This window comes from Triticum dicoccoides, chromosome 3A, assembly GCF_002162155.2.
Source record: "Triticum dicoccoides isolate Atlit2015 ecotype Zavitan chromosome 3A, WEW_v2.0, whole genome shotgun sequence".
NCBI lineage: Eukaryota > Viridiplantae > Streptophyta > Magnoliopsida > Poales > Poaceae > Triticum > Triticum dicoccoides.
In genome coordinates this window covers 595892509-595909589 of record NC_041384.1, presented here as the reverse complement: position 1 = coordinate 595909589, position 17081 = coordinate 595892509, and the positions used below count along the sequence as shown (strand labels likewise).

General features: G+C 43.8%; 2 protein-coding genes across 2 annotated transcripts; one reads left to right on the top strand and one right to left on the bottom strand.

The window, feature by feature from the left end:
• Positions 1-8040: 8040 nt before the first annotated feature.
• On the top strand, positions 8041-13405 carry LOC119269442 (degreening-related gene dee76 protein-like). The gene is made up of 11 exons (XM_037551270.1): positions 8041-8204; positions 8642-8806; positions 8956-9074; positions 9373-9447; positions 10855-10948; positions 11034-11093; positions 11378-11443; positions 11517-11615; positions 12645-12689; positions 12782-12884; positions 13058-13405. Exons 1-11 carry the CDS (start codon positions 8130-8132, stop codon positions 13114-13116), a joined length of 960 nt encoding a protein of 319 aa, XP_037407167.1. The 5' UTR covers positions 8041-8129; the 3' UTR covers positions 13117-13405.
• On the bottom strand, positions 13363-14196 carry LOC119269443 (skin secretory protein xP2-like). Its single transcript, XM_037551271.1, has one exon. It carries the CDS (start codon positions 14145-14147, stop codon positions 13605-13607), a length of 543 nt encoding a protein of 180 aa, XP_037407168.1. The 5' UTR covers positions 14148-14196; the 3' UTR covers positions 13363-13604.
• Between the last annotated feature and the right edge of the window lie 2885 nt (positions 14197-17081).

Genomic DNA, 17081 nt, shown 5'->3' with positions numbered 1-17081 from the left:
GAGGAGCGAGCGCGCGAGCGAGAGGGGAACGAGCGAGGGGGAGGGAAAATATCTGAGATGCTGACGAGGCTGAGAGACGGGGGGGGGTGGCCTTATCCCCTCAGTTGCGTGGGTTGGCTCGGGTGGGCCGAGGCCCACGGGAACAGGGAAATGGGGGTTTTCTTTTATTTATTTATTTTATTTTTTGGCATTTCCTTTTTCTTCTTTTAACTTTTTCTAGTCTATGTTTTGCACTTAATCCAATTAGCAAATTTGTTTTGTAAAATGTGGAGATGGACACCTAATTAGTATTGCAATAATAGGTGCTGTCACAAAAAGGTTGACACTCCAAATATTAGTTTATATTTTTATAACTTTATAAAGGCATTTAATTAATTGTTTTTGCTGATGTTTTATTTATTTTAGAGCGTTTAGGCATTTTATAATAATGTGGTTTCTCCACCATTATTACCTATGAATTACTTGTCATATCCAGAACATTTTAGTTTTGATATTGGCAAATTTTTATTGTTTGACCTGATTATTGATTTGAATTTGCTTCGGTTTCGAATCAACGCGAGTTTATCAACGGTAACCGAGGTGACGTGGCATCGTTAGTAGAGGTTCACTGTAGCTTAAGTACCCGGGCGTCACAGAGAGATCATCTTATAATGCTACCGCCGTACTAAGCACAATAAGATGCATAAAGGATAAACATCACATGCAATCAAATAAGTGATATGAGATGGCCATCATCATCTTGTGCCTTTGATCTCCATCTCCAAAGCACCGTCATGATCACCATCGTCACCGGCTTGACACCTTGATCTCCATCGAAGCATCATTGTCGTCTCGCCAACTATTGCTTCTACGACTATCGTTACCGCTTAGTGATAAAGTAAAACAATTGCATGGCGATTTCATTTCAGACAATAAAGCGACAACCATATGGCTCCTGCCTATTGCCGATAAATGTTACAAAACATGACCATCTCATACAACAATTTATATATCATCATGTCTTGACCATATCACATCACAGCAAGCCCTGCAAAAAACAAGTTAGACGTCCTCTACTTTGTTGTTGCAAGTTTTATGTGGCTGCTACGGGCTTCTAGCAAGAACCATTCTTAACTACCCATCAAAACCACAACGATTTTTCATCAAGTGTGCTGTTTTAACCTTCAACAAGGACCAGGCTAGTCAAATCGGTTCAACTAAAGCTGGAGAAACAGACACCCACTAGCCACCTGTGTGCGAAGCACGTCGGTAGAACCAGTCTCATGAACGCGGTCATGTAATGTTGGTTTGGGCCGCTTCATCCAACAATACCGCCGAATCAAATTAAGACATCCTGGTAAGCAGTATGACTATTATCACCCACAACTCATTGTGTTCTACTCGCGCATTTAACATCTACGCATAGACCTGGCTTGGATGCCACTGTTGGGGAACATAGTAGTTCAAAAAAAATTTCCTATGATCACGCAAGATCTATCTAGGAGAAGCATAGCAACGAACGGGGAGAGTGTGTCTACGTACCCTCGTAGACCGAAAGTGGAAGCGTTTAGTAACGCGGTTGATGTAGTCAAACTTCTTTGCGATCCAACCGATCCAAGTACCAAACGTACGACACCTCCGCGATCAGCACACTTTCAGCTCGGTGACGTCCCTTGAACTCTTGATCCAGTTGAGGCCGAGGGAGAGTTCCGTCAGCATGATGGCGTGGCGATGGTGATGATGAAGTTACCGGCACAGGGCTTCGCCTAAGCACTACGACGATATGACCGAGGTGTGTAACTGTGGAGGGGGGCACCGCACACGGCTAAAAGATCAACTTGTGTGTTCTAGGGTGCCCCTTCCCCCGTATATAAAGGAGGGAGAGGGAGAGGCATCCGGCCCTAGGGGGTGTGCCAAGGTGTGGAGTCCTACTAGGACTCCCTAGTCCTAGTAGGATTCCACCTCCCACACGGAGTAGGAAAGGGGGAAGGGAGAAGGAGAAGGAAAGGGGGGGGGGCTTCTCCTAGTCCTAATCGGCCTCCCGCCCAAGGGGTGGGGGGGGGGGCGCACCAGCCCCTTGTGGGTGGTGTGCTTCCCTCTTATGGCCCATAAGGCCCATAACTTCTCAAAGGGGGTTCCGGTAACCTCCCGGTACTCCGGAAAATACCCAAACTTCTCTGGAACCATCCCGATGTCCGAATATAGCCTTCCAATATATCAATCTTTATGTCTCGACCATTTCAAGACTCCTCGTCATGTCCGTAATCTCATCCGGGACTCTGAACAAACTTAGGTTCATCAAATCACATAACTCATAATACAAATCATCACCGAACGTTAAGCGTGCGGACCCTACGGGTTCGAGAACTATGCAAACATGACCGAGACACATCTCCGGTCAATAACCAATAGCGGAACCTGGATGCTCATATTGGCTCCTACATATTCTACGAAGATCTTTATCGGTTAAACCGCATAACAACATACGTTATTCCCTTTGTCATCGGTATGTTACTTGCCCGAGATTTGATCGTCGGTATCATCATACCTAGTTCAATCTCATTGCCAGAAAGTCTCTTTACTTGTTCTGTAATATTTCACCCCGCAACTAACTCATTAGTCACATTGCTTGCAAGGCTTATGGTGATGAGCATTACCGAGAGGGCCCAGAGATACCTCTCTGAAACACGGAGTGACAAATCCTAATCTCGATCTATGCCAACCCAACAAATACCTTCGGAGACCTATAGAGCATATTTATAATCACCTAGTTACGTTGTGACGTTTGATAGCACACAAGGTGTTCCTCCGGTATTTGGGAGTTGCATAATCTCATTGTCAGAGGAACATGTATAAGTCATGAAGAAAGCAATAGCAATAAAACTAAACGATCATTATGCTAAGCTAACGGATGGGTATTTTCCATCACATCAATCTCTAATGATGTGATCCCGTTCATCAAATGACAACACATGTCTATGGCTAGGAAACTTAACCATCTTTGATTAATGAGCTAGTTAAGTAGAGGCATACTAGGAACACTCTATTTGTTTATGTATCCACACATGTACTAAGTTTCCGGATAATACAATTCTAGCATGAATAATAAACATTTATCATGATATAAGGAAATATAAATAACAACTTTATTATTGCCTCTAGGGCATATTTCCTTCAGGTGGAACAAGTGCTTGAAGACCCTCTTCCACGCCAAGAGCGACATTAAGAGGAATGAGCATTTGAGGACCTTCCTCCGCGGCAAGAGCGACATCAAAACCGCCACTATGATGAAAAACTCCGCTACGACAAGCGTTCACCATGCCCAAGTTATCTGAAAGCAATGATCCCGAAGAATATCTCTCATGGGCATTGAAAGTGGACAAGATATTCCATCTTCACAACTACGACGAGGAAAAGAAGATCGCCATGGCCTCCCTCGAGTTTCAAGACTACGTCCTCATTTGGTGGGAGCAAGTGATTGAGCGACGACAAGCAACAGGCGAACCACCCATCACAACTTGGTGCGAATGAAGGATGTCATGAGAGCTCGCTTCATGCCTACACACTACACCCGCGATCTTTTCAAGAAGTTGCAACTCCTCAAGCAAGGCACGAAGGGGGTGGAACAATACTACCAAGAAATGGAGATTGCCATGATAAGAGCCAATGTCAAGGAAGATGACGAGCAAACTATGGCACGATTCTTGAACGGCCTCAATCACCCCATCAAGCGAATTGCTGACTTCCAACCCTACTCCAACCTTCTCGAGCTAGTTCATCAAGCGACCAAGGCCGAGTGATAAGTACAAGATGACTTCAAATATGCCAAGTACTCTTCCAAGACATACGGATCCTACACTCAAGCTCCCATGACTTCGGCACCTCCTACCTCAACTAGAGCATCACCAAGTATCGGTGACAATTCAAGTTCCAAGCAAGTTACGTCTTCCTTGACTCGTCCTCCAGCAAGCAACTACAAATACAAAACTCCCTTATCTTCGACGCAACCAAATGACCCCGTCAAGACAATTTCTCTCAAGTGCTTCACATGTGGTGGCCGAGGACACAAGTCCTTCCAATGCACCAACAAGTGAACCATGATTGTCAACGATGATGGCACAGACGACTCCATGAGTGAAGAAGAAATGAAAGCCCTTGAGCACGTGTCCATGCACCGGCATGTAAATGAAGATGAAGATGATCAAGTCTTTTGTGAAAATGATTCAAGTCCCTCTCTCGTGGTCTCCAAGGTCTCTATGCTACAACACCACAAAGAAGAAGACCAACATTGCCACATCTTCCACGCCAAGGCCGGCATCAACGGGCGTTCCGTGAAGGTCATCATCGACGGAGGAAGTTGCAACAATTTGGCAAGCAAAGAGCTATGTTCCAAGCTACAATTTGTCAAGAAGAAGCATCCTCGGCCCTACAAGGTCCAATGGCTTAGCGACTCCGACACTATTCAAGTGGAGCACAGGGTGCAAGTTTCCTTCAAGATCAGCGCCTACGAGGACACCTTGGAGTGTGACGTGGTTCCAATGTCTGTGTGCCATCTTCTCTTGGGAAGACCTTGGCAATTCGACCACGGCGTCATCCACAACGGAAGAAGAAACCACTATAGCTTCAAGATGAAAGGAAAGGAGTACGTGCTACGACCTATGTCACTAAGTCAAGTGATCGCTGACAAGCAAGCATCCACCCATCGTGGAGAGGCTAGTGAGAGAGTGAACCACCACAAAGAGAGATAGAGCCATAGGCCAAAAATGAGTGACTCTTCACTGAGAGAGAAAAACTTAGTCCTCCTAGCCACCAAAAGAGAGATGAGAGAAGTGTGTGAGAACCCGTCGAGTGTCATACACTACGTCCTAGTGTGGAAAGATGAGGTGGCAAGGACTAACCCTTCTAACCCTCTTCCTCTAGTGTTCTGTAACTTGTTGCAGGAATTCGCGGATGTCTTCCCCGATGAGCTACCTTCCGGTCTCCCTCCTCTACGTGGAATTGAACACCGGATCGACCTCATCCCCGGTGCACCTCTTTTGAACAAGGCTCCATACCGCATCAACCCCGAGGAAACTAAGGAGATCCAACAACAAGTTGAAAAACTCATCGACAACGGACATGTACGTGATAGCTTAAGCCCTTGTGCCAAAAAGAGATGGTAGTTTTTGCACGCGTTCCGATTGTAGACCCATCAATGCTATCACTGTTTGTTATAGGCATCCCATTCCACGACTTGATGGTATGTTAGATGAGCTTAGTGGAGCCACCATTTTCTCAAAAATTGATCTTAAAAGTGGTTATTACCAAATCCGCATTCAAGAAGGCGATGAATGGAAACCGCTTTTAAAACTAAATTTGGCTTTTACGAGTGGTTAGTTATGCCTATGGGTTTATCAGAAGCTATCGGCCCTTTCATGCGTGTTATGCATTTTGTGCTTCACCCATACATTGGCGTGTTTGTTGTGGTCTATTTTGACGACATACTTGTGTTTAGCAAATCCCTCAAAGACCATGTAAATCATCTTAGGGCCGTTTTGCAAACTCTTCGAAAAGAACGTCTTTATGCCAATATGGAAAAATGCACTTTTGGTGTTGACAAGCTTGTTTTCTTAGGTTTTGTTGTTTCTTCCAAGGGTCTTCATGTCGACGAGTCCAAAATTGAAGCAACTAAAACTTGGCGTCTGGATGCCTTTTCTAGTACTCTGCTGGGGGGGGGGGTCGATCATGGAGGGCTTCTACATCAAACTTTCTGCCCTTTCGATGATGTGTGAGTAGTTCACAACAGATACTGGTCCATAGCTAGTAGCTAGATGACTTCTTCTCTCTCTTTGATCTTTAATACAATGTTCTCCATGATCTTCATGGAGATCGATTCGATGTAATCTTCCTTTGCGGTGTGTTTGTTGGGATCCGATAAATTGTGGGTTTATGATCAAATTATTCACTGAAAGTAATTAGTCTTTTCCGAGCTTTATTATGCATGATTATTATAGCCTTGTATTTCTCTCTAATCTATTCGTTTGGTTTGGCCAACTAGATTGATTTATCTTCTGTGGGAGATGTGTTTTGTAATGGGTTCAATCTTGCAGTGTCCTCACCCAGTGACAGTAGGGGTAGCGAGGCACATAGTTGTATTGTTGTCATGAAGGGGAAAACGAGGGTTTTGACCATATTGCTTGGTTTATTCTATCTACTTCATGTCATCTTGCTTAAAGCATTACTTTGTTTGCCATGAACTTAATACCATGGATGCATGCAGGAGTCAGTCGATATGGGAGTAATAGTAGTAGATGCAGGCAGGAGTCGGTCTACTTGTCACGGACATGATGCCTATATACATGATCATTGCCATGAATAACGTCATAACTATGCGTTTTTCTATCAATTGCCCAATAGTAATTTGTCTACCCATCATATGCTATGTTTCGAGAGAGAAGCCTCTAGTGAAAACTATGCCCCCCCTGATCTACTTCTATCATATTACTAAAACCAAAAATACCTTGCTGCAATTTTACTTATTTTATTTTACTTTTCAATTTATATATCTATCACTATTAGATTTAACCCTTGCAAGTAATGAGTTCAAGGGGATAGACAACCCTCTTACCCGTGTGGTGCAAGTATTTGCTCTTGTGTGTGTAGGTGTTGCTTATTAGACATTTGCGTGATTCTTCTATAGGTTCGATAACCTTGATTCTCACTTAGGAAAATATTGACCGCTACTATATTGATTCACCCTTCTCTCTTCGAAGAAAATCCCAACGCAGCTCACAAGTAGTAGTCCTCTCCATCAAGGACTCCTCCCTCGCTCTCCCTACCAAAACCGACGCCAGGGTAACAATCTCCTTTACCATCTCCGCCGCCTATTATATTCTCGTCCCTCCTATGGTAGAAGATGAGGCCGGTGTCCATTCGTGCGTGCATGCTCCAGTTATTCTTGTATCACGTAACTGAGAGTAAAAGTTTGCGATCAAAGGAAAGTTTGCATAAATTGATGAAATTGGTCAATCGGTAGGAAAAGCCCAAACAAACAGGGTCTATATCTCGTTATGCTACCTGTGGAGTCTGGGGAACCTCTTCCATTGTTGAAAATAAAATAATAATTAGTTACACATCTATAGAAAAACCGTGCAATTTTTGTTATTGTTGTATGCATCATTTAGACTGATCAACTTCAAGTTTTTCTTCGCTCTCACTCAAAAAAAAAAACAACTCAAAAAAGTTTAGGGTTCCTCTGCCTCCCACCGCTGCCGCCAGTCCGCCTCGTCTCCGGTGGCCTTTGAGCCACGGCGGCTCGGTGGATCCCAGCCCTTGCCGTCGGGAGGGCTCTGTTTTAGTTATTCCTTCATGTTTTGTTAGGGTTTGTGTCCTATTTAAGAAGACAAGACAGTGACGGCTCCCTAAAGATGGAATAATGTTCTCACCGCCTAGCCCTCGTCCAGGTGGTATGTCTAGTACCGTCGGTGGGCGTGTGGAGGTTTGTCTTCGAGGGACCTGTCCTTGGTGGATTTGCCCGGATCTAATCGTAGTTCGTCTATATTTATGTTTTTTCAGGTTGAATCCTTCCGATCTACGCTACTCTTCATCAGCGATGGTTGCTGTTCTGCTGCGCTGGTCATGTGCGGCCTTAGCACAACAAATTCCCGACTGTCTACTACAACAAGTTTTGCCCGGCTCCGGCGAGAGAGGGGCGATGATGGTGACGCGTCTTCGACTCGTTTTAATGCTTGTAGTCGTCGCTAGGTGGTCTACAGATCTGGATGTAATTTTTATTATTTCTGGTGTTCGTTGTAGTGCCATGATTGAAGAATAGATCAAAAATTTCTTTAAAAAAAGGAAAACAAAACAGCTCCACGGTTTTCAAGAAAAAAAGACGGATCAACTCCACTGTCAGCCGTGTTTAGAAGATCCACTCCACTTTCAGCCCTGTTTACATGATCGACTCCGCTTTTAGCCCTTAAAATAAACATAGGAAGTGTATAAGAAAGAAAGAGTGTATTCGCAAAAAAAAAAGAGGTTTAAAACGCAAAAGCTAGACGCTGCAAGGGCGGGCCACCGCAACCGCCCGATCCCGCGACAGATACAGCGTCATTCCGTTCCGGTGCCGGCGAGGCGACGACAGAGCGACAGAGCTGTCATTCCTCTTCCGGATGGCGTCGACGGCCGGGGTGGTCCTCTCCATCAAGGACTCCTTCCTCGCCCTCCCCACCAAGACCGGCGACAGGGTAATAATCGCCTTTCCCATCTCCGCTGCCTCTTATAATCTCGATCACCCATCCTATGCTAGAAGATGAGGCTGGAGTCCATTCGTCCGTGCCTGCTCCAGTTATTCTTGGATCACACAACTGAGAGTAAAATGTTACGATCAAAAGAAGGTTTGCATAAATTGCTGAAATTGGTCGATCGGTAGGAAAAGCCTGTTTCAGGGTGAGTCTTCAGGGGTTTGTGTGATTCTGTGTGCATGATCATATTGTTTCTTCTCTCAGTTTGTATTCTTCACTGCCCTGGAAAGCTGCAAGCTCTAGAATCTAGATCAAAATAATGCATGATGATGATGTTTGCAATTTGGTCATGTTGTAGAGAAGAAGTCATATATATTTCTGGTAAGTCGTCCAACGCAGTTGTGATGTACAAATGACTCCTAATTTGTGTATCTTCTTAGGCTCTCGAAGAGGTTGAGAAAGACATCTCCTCGTTGCGGCAAGTGCTCTCTGGTGATGGAGAAGCAGGAGCAAATCAAGAGCAAGTCCTGCAAATAGCACTTGAAATTTGCAAGGAGGGCGTGCTTTCCCTCTTTGTTCAGAATCTACCTTCCTTGGGTTGGGGAGTATGTCGCTTATCAACTAAATGTGTTTATCTCTTTTTTTTAATCTATTACTGCCTCCGTCCCATATTAATTGACGCTCAAACGGATGTATCTAGATGGGGTGGAGCGAGTATTACTCAGGTACTGAACTTGCTAGCTCTGAATTGCAGGTAAGAAAAGATTTGGTTATTTGCTGGTGCATTTTGCTTGGGCAGAAAGTTGATGAGAATTATTGCTGTGTGAAGTATATTGAAGATCACGTGGAGCTTTTAGATTTCCTAGTTGTTTGGCAAGTCATCTACTTCTCCAGTTAATTCCAGTTGGAACAGTGAAAATGAATGCAGAGATAGTTTACAAGATATCCTCTGTTTGCATGTATATCAAATTGCTTTTCCTTAAAATTATTTAATTTACCTGATTTTCCGTATCATTAATATGGACTTCTGTAATTGGCACTTACCAAAGGGTCTTGCACTTGAAGCCTTGCAGTCCATGATTTAAATCTTCTGCGACAGCTTTCTAATAATAGTTGCTGTTCCTTGGTATACCGTATCTTTGTAAGCCTGATTGGTAAACTCTTGCAACAGTTACAAGAAGTCGGACCTTGCACTGAACTGTGGGATTATGGTGAGAGAATGCATAAAACATCCAACCCTTGCAAAGTAAGGCTTCAAACTTTTCATCTACTTGGGACATTATTTTGTTTGGGACTACTATAATATATGCACCTAACTTTTTCTTGGTAAATCTGTGCTGAGCTAAATGTAGCACAAGATGTACGCGTACAAAATAATATAACATGAAGAACAAGTTGATGCGTTTTAATTTTCCCATGCTAGGAATCTTTGGCTATGCACGAATATGTGAAAAGAATTGATTGCCTTCAATAGCATTTACTATGAAAACAAGGTTGAACAACCATAAAGCTGTTTGCCTTAGATGCATTATTGCACCTTTCTTCTGAAATAAAATGTAAAATACTTTAAATTTACCGATTTAAATTTAATATCTACCAGACATGTCCTTCTTTCTTCACCACAATTATTGTGCTGTTATCCACTTAGCCTTTGAAATAGCTTTGTCCCTCACATTCACCTTACCACAAAAGTATCGTCGGTGAATCATTTTGTTACCGAAATAGGCTTTCGCCCCGCTATATTAATATAGCAACCACCCGATACATCCAGAAGTTCGACGCTGGGGCAAACATCACAATCATGCCCAAAAGAAAAACAAGAGAAAATCAAGAGAAAGAAATGCCGGCAGCACCGGATGAACGAAAGCTGAGGCATCCCGCAACCGCTGCGCCCACCGGAAACATCCACCACGCTCCAATGCCATCGAGTCGCCGTGAACCAAGCAACACCCTCAAGAAGGACTGCGACGACGACGCCGCTGCTGCCCGGACGAATCCTAGGATTTCTCCCGGTACACGGAGGGAAGCGGGCGAGAGGTACTCCCGACGCCCTTCAAGAAGGTTGATGGCGCCCACAGGCGTCACCGCGCCGGTGCCGGGCGGACCCGAGAGGGATTTTGCCCTGCCCTTCATACCCACAACCCAGGACCAACCGGCGGCTCCACCATGCCAACCGCCCACCAACCTGCGCCACCACAGTCACGAGGACACCACCGTCGTCTCTCCACCGCAGACGCTGCGAGGCCGGCCGAACCAAGCGAGACCACCGCCGATAGGGACCGGGAGCACCACAGCCACGTGGGAGGGGACAACCTCCACTGGCACAAGCCGTAGCAGACCGGACGCAGGCGCGGGAGCACGCTGGACCCCCTGCCCAGCCGGGCCCAGATCGGGCCAGTTAAGCTCCTGCCGCTGCGCTGCAGCCGACGCAGCGCAGAGCCGCCGATCCCAAAGACCGCATCCCGCCAGCCCAGCCGGAGGAGACCCGTCGGAGGCCAGACCAACCCACCCTGACCCAGATCGGGCCCAAAAGGGCCCGGATCTGGGATGAGGTGGTTATTAACCATAAGCACAACATATTCTGAAATATAAAATAGTTTGATAACTAGTTAATTCAATTTTGCATATATATGATTTTGTAGCGCCCTTTCAGATATATATTGGAATCCAATAGCTTTGAGCTGTTTTTCGAGTATGTTGAGCTGCCGAACTTCGACATTGCCTCTGATGCTCTATACACCTTCAAGGTAAATCCATATTTTCAGATTTATCTTTATGTAAATTTACTCTTTATCAAATATTGAATGGTCGTTCTTGACAAGATGTTTGCAGGATTTGCTTACCAAACATGAAAGTGTTGTGTCCGTGTACTTGAGCTCCCACTACGAGCAGGTCACTCTCTTTTTCTGAAAAAAATCTGCATTCATGCAATCAAAATGAAATAACATTTCTTATTTTTGAGTTCATATTTTTGTATGCCATCATTGTCGGATTATTACCTCTCTGACTCTGCCTTCTGATTTTCTGATACACTTACAGATTTGCACTTTCATTGTTGCTTGCCCTAATGCCTACATAAATACTTGACTCCGCCAACCAGATCACTAACAGTCTAACATAACATAGTGGATAGTTCCATTCCTGTTGTCACTAACACTGTAAAATATTTTGTTCAGTTCTTTGAACGCTACACAAGGATCTTAACATCAGCTAATTATGTAACAAGGCGTCAGTCGGTGAAGGTCAGACTTGATGCTCTAGCTAATCATCTCATTCACATGGAAAAGAAACTGATATTGGTGTCTGTATTTTCAGTTCCTTTCAGAATTTCTATTGGAGCCTTCAAACTCTAAAATAATGAAGCGATACATTCAGGAAGTTCGTTTCCTAAATATTATGATTGGTCTACTGAAGGTATCAGTTATAGTATACATTTTACTGTTCATCTGGGAATTACGTGACAATGAGATAGCCTATTTTGGTTATTCATTACTCTGTTTCTTGTTAAGTTCGTATTTAAAAGCCTCACTAATATGATTTTTCTATGGATATTATGGAAATTAATAGATTGTTTTTTAAGGTCAAATTAATAGATTGTAATATTATTTAGATTCCATTTCAGTAGTTGTTATTCCACCTTGAACTTAAGACGTAAAAGGTAGTCAGCGGTTTTTTAATGAGGAACTGGCAGTGATCTGCCTATATTTAAGATAAAAAGAGTTTTACAGAGTTAGCATTACAAAGCGAAAGGCCAATGGCCGCCCACAACGCACCCTGGTCCCTGAAGTATAAGTAAACATACACTAATCAGACCTAGGGGTGGTTCATTCTCACAGTCAGATAGCCAATGAACAGAGGTAGTGGGCTGGAGAAGGCGAAGGTTCTGCTTGATCAGGTGAAGAACTCCAGGACCTAGTAGTGTAGAATGCTCGAAAATGCGCATAAATGACTTCTAACCTGTAGAAAACTATACATTTTGAGCGTAAAACAGTAAGGGAGGCATATGTACAAGCTTTTTTGGTAGCTACGTACTAGGTTAGACTACATAGAGTAACTGCTTGACTAAGTGTTTATAGGCTGCTAAGTGAAGGTCCATCATTGTGAAAACTCAAGCATTATATTACTCTTTTAAACTGGGCCTGTCTTCTATATGAGTGTGCAAGAGCTCCCAGCCCTCTTGACGAGGTTCTGTCAAAAGAAAAAAAAATACTGTCTTGAACATTCTTATCTCTTAGCCAAATGTTCCAGCAGTTGTCTGGAAGTTCAGACGTGAATATACATTTGAAAGGCTTCATTTATGAGAAATAAAAGCTTGCAAACTTTCTTAACATTGATTTTTTGCATGAAAGATTCTCCATTTCTGCACAAATATTATTACATATTATGTATGTACAGATCCTATCTATTTGTAGGAGTGTTACTACTAACCGGCATCCTTTGTAGGATTCAAGCAAAAATATCAAAATATGTGCCTTCCACGTTTTTAAGGTACCATCTTCAAGTGCACGTACACTGTATTTCCCCGTCAAACAAATTCCTTGTAACAATTTTTGTTGGTCCATTTCCCTGTGTGGAATTAGGTGTTCGTTGCCAATCCAAACAAGCCTCCTGGTATTATTGAAGCTTTACGAGACAATCGCAAAGAATTGTTGAAACTACTCCACGATCTTCCTGCAAGTAAAGGTAGTGCTGTGAAGTTTCCATCTTAGAGCCCATTACAGACCAGCTTAAAATTGCAAAAGAAGGATGGAGTAGTCAGGAAACCCGCTTCTGGTTGTTCTGAGTTTAGACTTGAAGCCATGATGTCAACCACCACAAAAACCCGCATATGTAATTTTTTTTGTTCCATTTTACAGGTGAAGATGAACTTGACGAGGAGAGAGACCTGATCATTCAGCGAATCGAGAAGTTGTAATGCTGATCACCTATCAGAAGTTCTGACTTGTTTGGCATATCAGAAGTTCAGAACAAACCTATCAAAAGTTCAGAACCAACACCCTTAAGCCTCCAAGAGCTGCGTCAATTTGTTGGACATTGCAGTTCGGCGAAGGATGGTATAATAAAGTCACAATAAATATATCCGCTATTCGTTCTCGAGTGAGCTTTTTTATGTGATTTTTTAGACAAAGCTTTTTTTATATGATGTGTAGCATCAAAGAACTCGAGCCAAGAATATTATTGCTGGTACAATCCGGCCCAGTTTCTGTGACTTTCCCTCCTGGTGATCCCCCAAGTGATAATCCATCAACAAGAAGAAAATCTGAAGTTACAGCAGAACGGAGAGCCTAGCTCAAAATCGGTAAATAAAAAACAGTACACTGGTAACAGAGAATGGCTTTGGAGATGCGTAATTCAGCTAGCTCCGTTCTTGGCGCGCACCCTGGCGATCAGTTGATCATCCCTCTACTTGGATGAGGCTAAGGCCTTGCGGACCCTGGAGCTCACCCTGATCTTCCCCTTTGTCTGCTGCGCCTTGTTGTCCCCAGCCTTCGCGTCCGCTGCCGGCCTTCCAGCCATGACCGCCGGCGGTGGCACCGGAACCGGGATCCCCCCTGCCGCCTTCTCGGGAACCTTGCTCGTGGTTGCCGCGACGGTAGAAGTGCTCCCGAGGACCTGCCCAGGCTTGCCACCTCCCTTGGCAGCAGCCGGTTTCTGGGGCGCCGCTGGCACGATCGCCGGTGCCGCCTTAGGTGCGGGAGCTTTGCCTACTGGAGACGGCGCCGGTGCACGTGCCGGCAATACAACCGGTGGCGGTGCAGCACCGTGCGTCGCGGCAGGCGCTCCCCCTGGTACGCCGGTAGCGGCAGCTCCGCCGTCGTGGGGTTGGCCCGTGAGGCGGCGAAGAGGCCCGAAGACCGGCCGGGCGTGGAAGGCTCTCTGAAGCCTGCTACAGATGGTAGTCGGCGACTTGCCGTCGGCGGCCGGCTCCTTGTTGTTCATCTGCATCACTGCTATACGAAGGACAAACTTCGGATGCAGCGAAGTGGAGAAAGAACTGTGCTTCATATATAGGCAAATGACATATACTCAGCTTCCTGGTGAAGTGAGAGAGATGGGGACGCATTTCGCTACATCTTCGCTTTCCGTCAGATGAGATGCTCCGCGCACGAACTCAACAGATGAGCCGACGAGAGACGGGTATCATATTCCTCGGGAATACTAGTAGATGGAAAGGCGCGCTTTGCCGCGCAGATGAACGGTCCTTAATAGTGCTGCGGATATAGACCACTAAATTTGGCTAGCTTTTGGCTCGTTTTGTATGGACTTAATTGTGATAAATTTGCACTATATGATCAACGTACATGAGCTTGAGGGTTAAGGAGTGTGATTGTTCAATAGGATATTTGAGGGGCCGTCCATCGCTGTCTAAGATCACGTCCCATGTGTCCGTGGACGTTTAAGTGGTCGAATTTGTCAGGTTCGGCTATAGATGCTCTAAAGCAGATTGAGTAGGAACACAACGGAAGAAAAGGTGCAAAAAGATGAGACTGGGTTACGACTAGCAGAATTGGCTGCTAGTGGGCCTAAAACGCTGCACCTACGAGATACCCACTTACATGTGGGGCCACCAAAGTTGCCCAAAGCCTTGGGCCACCACATGCCAGCATTTTGTGGGAGCTTAACTCATGACTATCTAGCATGTCATCGAATATCCTTTTTTTTCTTTTTTAAATGGACACAAAATATTTCCCTCGTATATTAATTAGCCCAAATGATAAGTGCCACATGTGTGGCACAAAGCAATATGATTCAAACGTCATCATTACTATCCATTTTACCACATTAACAAATGACATTAGCGAAATCTTTTTGGTTTTTCAGACTTACAAATATTTTATCTCTTAAATAAAAAATCCGATTAAAATCCATTTTCAACATTAAATCCGTCTAGACGAGATCTTCAAAACTAAATACAATATTAACATGTTTCGATGACTTTTTCTTGGGCCAAAAGTTGCCATGATTTTACACTGAAGTTGCCATAGTGTTTACACTAAAGTTGCAATGATATGTCCTATTTATTTTTTTTCTTCTAGATTTAAAACTACTATTGTATTTCAACTACTTTTCACAGCAAGTTTTATTAATTGATCATGGCAATTTTAGTAATTAACCACGGCAAATTTAACTCATGGATCATGACAACTTTTAGTAATTCATGATGGTAATTTTAGTATTTTGACCATGGAAATTATTTTTTGTATGAACCATGGCAAATTTTTGTGCATGTATCATGACAAATTTAAGTAATTCACCATGGCAATTTAAGTTTCTGGTTCATGGCAAATTTGAGCCATTGACCATGCATTTTAAAAATAACGGACGACGGATTTCTTTCTAATTATGAACCATGTCAAAATTATTTCATGGATCATGGAAAATTTTAGTAATTCACCATGACAAGTTTAGTTTCTTAATTTCTTTTTTTTAACATGTCAAAATTTCCTTTAAACGTAGAAGAAAAAGTAGTGGAAAGATATCATGGCAATTTCAGTGTAAACACCATTGCAATTTATATGCAATAGACATGGCAACTTTGGACCGCCAAATTTTTTTGTCGAAACATATCAATATGGATTTGATTTTGAAGTTCTCGTCGCGACGGATTTAGTGGTGAAAATGGATTTTCAATCGGATTTATCATTTAAGAGATAAAACATTTGAGAGTTTGAAAATCCCAAAAGATCCCTGCTGACATCATTTGTTGTCTTACCTGTTTGCACGCATGCCAAAAAAATAAAAAGACTGACGTGTCATAATGGGTGGCTAGAAGACCGTGTGGCCTGAGCTCCTTCAACCCACACGTGTGACACTTATCATGGTCCTTAATTAAGGAAAGAAGAGTTCTACAAATATCCCATAAACGCCACATGAAAATTACTCTCGTGATACAATTTTTCCTAGGTTTTTTTCCTATGATATGATGGACCATAACTCTGCCTCATTCAAGATGATGTTGCGCAAGATTGATGGTGGAGCACTCTTGTAGCGGAAAATACGAGAGTTTCTTTCATTCTATAAGAGTCCAAGAGACGAGCATGGTGAGGGAGGCCAAGGCCTTTCTATTGTGGTTGTTCGTGCTTAACTCTTTGACTACTAATTTTTGACGAATTCCTCAAGATGCCATGCGGAAGTATCCATCTGTGACAGCCCAAGATTTTCGATCACAAATTTGCAAAGCCTCAGGGTGTATCAGCATTTGTAGAAAAGGTGTGCCCTAGATTCTTGCATCCTCTTGCAAAGGGGCGAAGATCACAATTTTCTCAACCCCTCTTTTCCAACCTATCGGCGGTCCAAATCTGGTCTTGCAAAGGCAAGGCAACCAAGCGAAGAACTTGACTTTTGGAGGTGCCCAAGCCTTCCAAATCATGCGGTCCAAATGAGATATGACCATGCCCAAGAATTGGGCCTTGTATACTGTGGCTGCCGAGTAAACATCAATGTTGGAGTGCTTCCACACTATTTCATCCTCAGTGTGCACATCTAGCTGGAAGTCATGAACGAGCATCCAAAGAGTGAAGAACTCCTGGATGTGGTCAGCGGTGACAACTATGGAGGGATTGATCTTCGAAATCCAAGTGTTGTCCTTAAGGGCCTCACGTACCTTCCAAACATTTTCTCGATGAGGCCTCAAAAATTAGAGGGGCGGTGTCCTTAGGCTTTCATCCAAGATGCCAGGGGAGCCCCAAAAGGGTGTTTCTGCCCCGTCTTCAACCGTGATGGTGGTGGAAGCATAGAAAAATCAAGATCCTCTTCATCACATGGGTTTTCTAACCCCACCCACAATTTGGTCGGTTCTTTCCACTCATACCAAGGCCAACGAAGTCTTAATGTCTGCGCAAACTTGTCCGTTTTGAGCACCCCAAGTCCACCACACTT

Excerpts from the sequence above, each read along its gene's own strand:
- LOC119269442 (XM_037551270.1), top strand. The coding sequence starts at position 8,130 with ATGGCGTCGACGGCCGGGGTGGTCCTCTCCATCAAGGACTCCTTCCTC. Across the intron at positions 9,448-10,854 it reads AAACATCCAACCCTTGCAAA|ATATATATTGGAATCCAATA; the intron begins GTAAGGCTTCAA and ends GCGCCCTTTCAG. Across the intron at positions 10,949-11,033 it reads ATGCTCTATACACCTTCAAG|GATTTGCTTACCAAACATGA; the intron begins GTAAATCCATAT and ends AGATGTTTGCAG.
- LOC119269443 (XM_037551271.1), bottom strand. The coding sequence starts at position 14,147 with ATGCAGATGAACAACAAGGAGCCGGCCGCCGACGGCAAGTCGCCGACT.